The 7446-nt window shown below is 40.9% G+C and overlaps 1 protein-coding gene across 2 annotated transcripts; it reads left to right on the forward strand.

Moving 5' to 3' along the window:
• Positions 1-1914: 1914 nt before the first annotated feature.
• Positions 1915-6356, forward strand: LOC110106347 (trihelix transcription factor GT-2). Of its 2 annotated transcripts, none has more exons than XM_020836218.2 (3): positions 1915-2766; positions 3588-5241; positions 5338-5498. In XM_020836218.2, exons 1-3 carry the CDS (start codon positions 2357-2359, stop codon positions 5356-5358), a joined length of 2085 nt encoding a protein of 694 aa, XP_020691877.1. In that variant the 5' UTR covers positions 1915-2356; the 3' UTR covers positions 5359-5498. The 2 variants fall into 2 exon arrangements, with proteins under 2 accessions (XP_020691877.1, XP_020691875.1); XM_020836216.2 differs by having other exon boundaries at positions 1919-2766; positions 5334-6356.
• The last annotated feature ends 1090 nt before the right edge of the window (positions 6357-7446 follow it).

Raw genomic sequence — 7446 nt, forward strand, 5'->3', positions numbered from 1 at the left:
GAATATACGCGGCGGTAGAGTTAGAAAATTTTCGTCTGAGCGTTGTACGAATATCTAGCACACACAAACAGAAGATAAAATTAAGAACACAAGGATTTTTACGTGGAAAACCTGGAAGAGGGAAAAAATCAAGGGGCCACGCCCAGTTGAAATAATTTCACTAGTGTTTGTTTGAAATACATAGTCTGATTCGTCTCACAAATTGAGACAATCAGTTTACAAATTAGCTTCTAACAAAGTTACGAAGTTCTACAAAATACCGTCGTTTCCCGAAAATCCGGCAGAGTTCTGGCGTATTCAGGCGGCGGGAAGAGCTCCGGCGGTGGTCGAGGAGGAGTGGATTCTCCCTTTCCCCATTCTCTTCTTCTTTCGTTCTTCTTCTCTCTCTTCCCTTGAGTCTCCTTTGTGTAGAATGAGGGCTCTATTTATAGTTTTTATGAAGTGGCATAGCTCGTAAATAGGTGTGAGATCATGGGCGAAAGGGAGTGGTCGAATGGACGGCCGATATTGAACCCTTCGATCGTGCACCATTCGTTGGACATTTGGAGGTCTTAATGATGTTGGAATTCGGCGGTCTTGGGCTCGTTAGACTCCTCTCGCCTAGCCGTTCGATTTGAGTATAAGCTCGTTAAAATCGGAGACCGTTTGGTAACTCAAATTGTGGTTTGAACCTTCCAACAGCGCTTCGGGTCCTTGATTTGGACCCATTTGGGCTCGGATTGGGTTGAATTTGGTGTCGTTTGGTTTGTGTTTCCGAGACGCTCAGTTTGACTGTAAGCTCGCTGAAATCGGAGTTCAGGTGCTCCCGGATTTAATTTTTGAAGTTTCCGAATTGATCTTTGCCTCGAGATTCGTGCCCGATCAAGATAATTTTTTAAGAATATATCAGTTACCATTTCACTAACAAAAAATCCTAAAGTAATGAACATTATTTGAAAAATATAAATATTTTACATAATTTTATTTATGTATTAATACAACAATATTTTACTGAATGATTAACACTATTTATTGAGCTAATATATAGACATCATTGTATGATCAATAGTCTAAATTTTTCTATAATAGAAAATCAAATATATAATTATTGATCGAGCATATGATTGCTATGATCACTAATTGAGTATCGTACATATGATTTCATTGGCATGACCATTAGTGATTAGTTCTTAAATTTTACATTATCTAATCATTTTAGATAAATTTTGGTTTAATTTGTAAGTTAAAATTTACTTTTCATAATCATATATTGCTAGTATGTGTGATAAAATATTTTTAGAGTGTTTACTATGAAAAAAATCTACCGGTATATGTTTCCTACGTGGTTTAGACCAGCAGAATAAATTACGTCGGAAAACCGCTGGAAAATAGCTCATTTCCGCCGGTAATGAATGATTTTCCTATAGTGAATATTACGGTTATAACTTGAACACTCGTATTGACCAAATCACGTTTAATTAGTACATCATTTCTTATATATTTATAGGTTTGTATATTTTTATTATTGTTTTAACACATCATTGAGCTTCCATTACAATATTATTTGATCTATATTTGTAAAAAATACTCTATTATGATAAATTTAACATAATTTAATATTATATATAAAAAATATATTACATTAATTTTGAAAAAAAAAAAATTAATAATTTTTAAATTTATCATAAAATAATTTTAAACAAAAATATCTTCATATAATTTTTTAAATTATTATTTTTGGATTACTGTGCTATTTGTTGGACAAAATAACACTGTAACTAATTTTACTGGTAGTCTATTATTAGGCGGCAAGCTTAGCAATCTGCGTTTTTATTAATAATATTAATTTTCCTTCTCTCTCTCACATCATCGTCGTCATTATCATCAGTGTTCTGTCTCCTTCTCCTCCTCCTCCTTCTTTTCTCTCTCTATTCATTTACTCTAATTCTCTCTTTCTATCTTCTCAAATCCCTCCTGTTTTAGGAACCTCCCCTACCTCTTTCCTGCTCAACTCCGGTTCTCATCTCCCATCTTTAATATTCTCTCCCTTCGCTGATGTAAATCGTACTGTTATTTTTTTATGTTATTTCCGCCAGCTCTCACTTTTAAGGACTGCCCCCTTTCCCCCTTCTCTCTCTCTTACTACCCTCTACTCTCTTTCCAGTTGTCCAAGCTTCCATCTTTTTCACCCTCTTCCGGTACTCATCTCCTTTTCCATTTTCCACCTCCTCCAATCAAGTTCTGCTCCGCCTTTCTCTCTCCTCGCTATTTCTTTCTCTTTTTCTCTCATCTTCCTCTATCAACCCAAGATTAGTAGTAGAGGCAGCAGTGCTGGTAACTCCCCGCGGGAATTTCGAGGGGGAAATATTCCGGACGCATGCAGCAGCAAGGAGGGTCCCAGTATGGGGTTCCTCCGCCGGAAATGGCGCCGCCATTCTCCTCCGCCGCCATGATCGGAATTCCCACGGGCGTCGAATATATACAGCAGCCGCAGCAAGTGGCCGAGGCCGCGTCGCCCATCAGTAGCCGCCCTGCGCCGCCGCAGCCTGCTCCGCCTCGCCAGCAAGTTTCAATTTTTGAAGATTTCGGCTCGGGGGGCGGAGCTATGGTTAGAAGCTTTCCCGACGAGGAGGCGCTGGGCGCTGGGGAGGATACTGAGAGAGGCGGTGGCGGCGGGAATAGATGGCCGAGGCAGGAGACTCTGGCTTTGCTTAAGATCCGCTCGGATATGGACGCCGTTTTCAGAGACGCCACTCTCAAAGGCCCTTTATGGGAAGACGTCTCCAGGTAATTTATCCGCCATTCAATTCTTGACAATTGAGCTAAATTCCGGTCATCTCTCCTTCTCTCTCTCTCACCAGAGCTCAGTCCATCAGTTTTCACGAGATCTATTTCCTTGTTTTCAAAAAAGAATTAATGTGAGTCATCTTGAATGATGCAATTGACACTGCAGAATAGAACCTTAACGGTTTCTTCTAGTTGCAGCTCTTAGGAAACGATGTTTGATGGGATTCGTACAACTGATTCTGACTGCTTTTTCTTCTGTTTCTCTTAAATTCATTGGGAATAAAGAAGAGGTAAAGATTTCTCTCTCTAGAAATATAGATCGAGAGGAGGGGAAAGATGGAAAGATCGGAAGTTACTAACTATTCACCATTGAATTTCCAAATTGGACTGCTGCTGCAACAAATTTGAGTTGCAGCAATCCCGATCCGACCCAGTTTTCGAAATAGAAATCTGATCTTTAAATTTCATAAAAAACTCATTTTTATGTTTCCCATGCATTCACTGTGTGATTTTCTGTGTCTCTTCCTCTCCCCCTCTCTCTCTCTCTCTCTTCGCATTATATATATACATATAATTATATTTGGTTTTTATATGAGTGAGATAATAATTAAAATATAATTGAAGCTCATAAGATGCTGATTGTGTGGAGGTCGTTTTTGCGTGCAATCATCATCACCACCCTATTTTCCATGCCCTTTTTCTTTTTTTTTTTTCTTCGTCTTCCTCCTTTATCAGAATGCTTATCCATCTCAAATTCCGCTTTTTTATCTTCTTCTCCCACTGTTTCTAATACTACTATTAGGAGCTTATTTGGTTCTCAGGAAGCTGGCCGAGTTGGGCTACGCAAGGAGTGCGAAGAAATGCAAGGAGAAATTTGAAAATGTTCACAAATACTATAAACGAACCAAGGAAGGCCGAGCCGGCCGCCAGGACGGGAAAAGCTACCGTTTTTTTACTCAGCTTGAAGCTCTCCATAGTAGCAGTGGCGGAGCCGCCGGAATTACCTCATTGCCTTCCCCTCCCAGCACCGCAATAATCCCGAGCGTAGTTACTTCCGCCACCGGTTCTGCCGCCCCACCGCATAAGAACTCCTCTTCTTCTTTACCCGCGCTGCACGACAGCACAATGACGCCGGCGCCACCTGTTACCAGAATCCAACCAGCTGCTGCCGCAACACCTCCCGTCGCAGCACCAGCGCCGCCATCTCGGTCGATTCTTGAGCTATCCACCCCCGCCGCTGTTTTCGGAATTAGCTTCTCTTCCAACACTTCGTCATCTTCGGCGTCGGAATCGGACGGGGAAGAGACCGAAGAAGGAGGAGTCGGTGCACTCCATGACGGCGGAAGGAAGAGGAAACGGGAGGCTTGGCCCGGAGGAACCCGAAAAATGATGGCTTTCTTTGATGGGTTGATGAAACAGGTGATGGAACGGACGGAAGCGATGCAGCAGAGGTTCTTAGAAACTATTGAGAAGCGAGAGCAGGACAGAATGATTCGAGAAGAAGCCTGGAAGCGGCAGGAAATGGCAAGGCTCAATCGTGAGTACGAGCTAATGGCCCAAGAACGTACGATGTCTGCGAACAGAGACGCCGCTGTTATCTCCTTTCTACAGAAGTTTACCGGAATTCAAGCAAGTCACCCACTGGCACCTCCCATATCTGCCGCAACTCCACCAGAAGAAGCAACAGCGCCACCACCAACTTCTCCGCAGGAGAACCTGAAACCTCCAGCACCAGTTGTCGAAGTTCCGGCGATGCAAATTGAAACAAACAATAACCAGCTTGTAAGAAACGATATTGTTATAAACCAGCCGACCTCATCTTCGGAACCGGCCGCCGCTTTGTCGGAGTTGGCGGATGGAATGTGTCTTGGAGGCTTTGATACAATCTCACCGTCTTCCTCATCGTCGAGATGGCCAAAACCAGAGGTTCTCGCATTAATCAGGCTGCGCAGTGGGCTTGAGTCAAGGTACCTCGAGACAGGACCAAAGGGACCGCTTTGGGAGGAGATTTCGCTTGGGATGAAGCGGCTTGGCTATAGCCGGAATGCCAAGAGATGTAAGGAGAAATGGGAGAACATTAATAAGTATTTCAAGAAGGTGAAGGAGAGCAACAAGAAGCGTCCTGAGGACGCAAAAACATGCCCTTACTTCCACGAGCTCGACGCTCTTTACCGTAAAAAACAACTCTTTGGGGGCGGCGGAGCAGCCGCCAATCCCGGAACTGCTGCACAGCAAACACAGGAGGTCGCCATTACTCCAAAAGTTGGGGAATCTCTTCAAAATCCGGCACCGATAACTGGACTAACAGAGCAGGAGAACAATAAAGGTCAAAAAAATCCAACCTCCTTGAGAAGCAGCGACGGAGGAAATCAAGAGATTAGCGGCGTTCAAATACCAAGAAGCAACGGTACTGGACTTTCTCAACTGTTCTTCGGAGGAACCCCAAACAGGGGTAGCTCCACAACATTGAAAAAGGTAATTAGAAGTACTAATTAGGTTAATCTCGATCTGCACTTCTATTTCAGATCATAAATTGTTTAATTCATCCTTTTTCTTTTGCCATGAAGCCAGAAGACATCGTTAGAGAACTGATAGGACAACAGACTCTGCAACATCGAGTGGTGGCAAATGACTATGAAAAGCTCGGCGGCAGCGAGACCGTCGACAGCGACACCATCAATCATGACTATGACGACGACGACGATGAAGACGAAGAAGACGAGGAAGAAGACGGTAAGCTAAGGTATGAAATACAGTTCCAACGGCAAGGTGTCGGGGCCGGTTCCGGCCCTGCTCGCTCTGGAAATTCAACGGGAAAGGTTCCGCCGACGGCGGCGTCATCCGCAGGTTCTTTCCTCGCTATGGTTCAGTAAAATACATGATCGATCGATTCTTCCATTCCCCATTTCAAAATTCCAACTTTTTTTTTTCTATCTTCCTTCAAATCCACATTTCATATTTCTTCTCCACCTCTCCACATCAAATTAAAGCCTTTTCATCCAAAATTTAGACTTTTGAATCGCCATAGATGTCCTTTTTTATTTCTATTTGTTGTGGGAATAAGGTTCCTTTTCAGGCCAACAACATAAGGGTTTAAGAGAATAATCAAGCTCGTCTGATTGAAGTGCAGCAGACATAATAATTTAAGCAAAAGAGTAAATGAATTAAGCCCTTGTAAATTAGAGGATTATGAAGCAAGAAGAAGGCAAAAAAAAAAAAAAAAATTCCTTTTTCCCCCTCTTCTTTCTCTGCGCGAACTCTTTAAACATATTTATATATATATATAAACTTCGCATCTGAGATCCTTCCTTATCGTCTCCATTCTCCCTCACATTCAGAGAAATAATAATTTGGAGGAAGAGAAGAAAGCAGGTGGAACTCCTTTGAGTTTTCCGCCCATTTCTCTCTGTAAATCTCTTGCTCTTCTTATTTACTTCACGGCGACTTTGGTAATTGGCATTACAGTAATGTACATTAGTTATGCTTTGAAGCCGCATTTATAATTTGTAAAAAAAAACCCAATTTGTTGAAGCGAGTTTGTTGAGTGCTTGCAATTTATTAAATTTATATATAAATATGTGGGAGTTTTTATGCAATTTTTTCATAATTAACGTGCAAAAAAAAATTGTATTGGCAAATTTAGGAATTTATTTGAGGAATGCATAGGGGTTGTTATGTAATAGAAAAGTCCTCCTAAGGAAGATGTGATGAGACTTGCAATGTTTTATGGAGTCGAATATTGTTCATTAAAAGAGAAGCATAATACTAAGTGTTGCAGAGATGAGAATGCTCAGGTGGATGAGTGGTTTTACTCTTAGACAGGGGCGGAACCAGCCTTAATTTTCAGGGGGGCAAGCTTACAAATAAATGTCGCGGGTGCAAGGGGGCAGCGCCCCCAGCGAGGTTCGACCTACCCGGTCAGGTCGCGGGGTCAAGGGGCAGCGCCCTTGCGGGGGTTTCTGGGAGCAGTGCCCCCGGAACAAATTTTGGTTGTAAGGATATTTTTGGAATTAAAATTTAAAAATAAAATGATGAATGCAAACGTGGGTTTTTTTAGATTTTGGTGTCTAAATATCATAGTATTTTAAAAGTTTTAGGGGGGGAAATTGCCTAAAAACCCTTATAATAAAGATTAAAAAACCTAAAAAACTATGCAATAAAAAAAATTTATTATTTTAAGGGGAGGGGGAGCGCCATTGGAAGATAAGATTAGATAGAGTCGCCTTAGATGATTTGGTCAAATAAAACGGAGGCCTTCCGATGACCCAGTTAGAAAAGTAGAGGTATTAGATTTGACTTATGTTAAAAATGTAGATATAAGCTTAAAAAGACTTCGTTAGAAAATATTAGAAATGATCTTTTTTTTTAAATTTAAACGAGAATAAGTTTAATGTTGTTGTTTTAAGATAATAATTATAATTTTATTTTTAAAAAAATTATAAAGTAACTTATTATTTTTATCAATCAAAATAATTAAATTATTATTTTATAGTAGTTTTATAATAAATTTTATAAAAAAATATTTACGACCTTCCAAAAAAGCAAGAACAGAGGGAACAGATGACACAACTCTCCTTGGCCTATTGGTTGAAAGCTTAGGCTTCTAACTAAGAGGTCCAAAATTCGAGTCCTTGTGTATGCGTTGTGTGTGTGAGTTTGCCTTAAATGGCCTAAATGTCC

Source organism: Dendrobium catenatum, unplaced genomic scaffold (genome assembly GCF_001605985.2).
Source record: "Dendrobium catenatum unplaced genomic scaffold, ASM160598v2 fragScaff_scaffold_1546, whole genome shotgun sequence".
Classification (NCBI taxonomy): Eukaryota; Viridiplantae; Streptophyta; class Magnoliopsida; order Asparagales; family Orchidaceae; genus Dendrobium; species Dendrobium catenatum.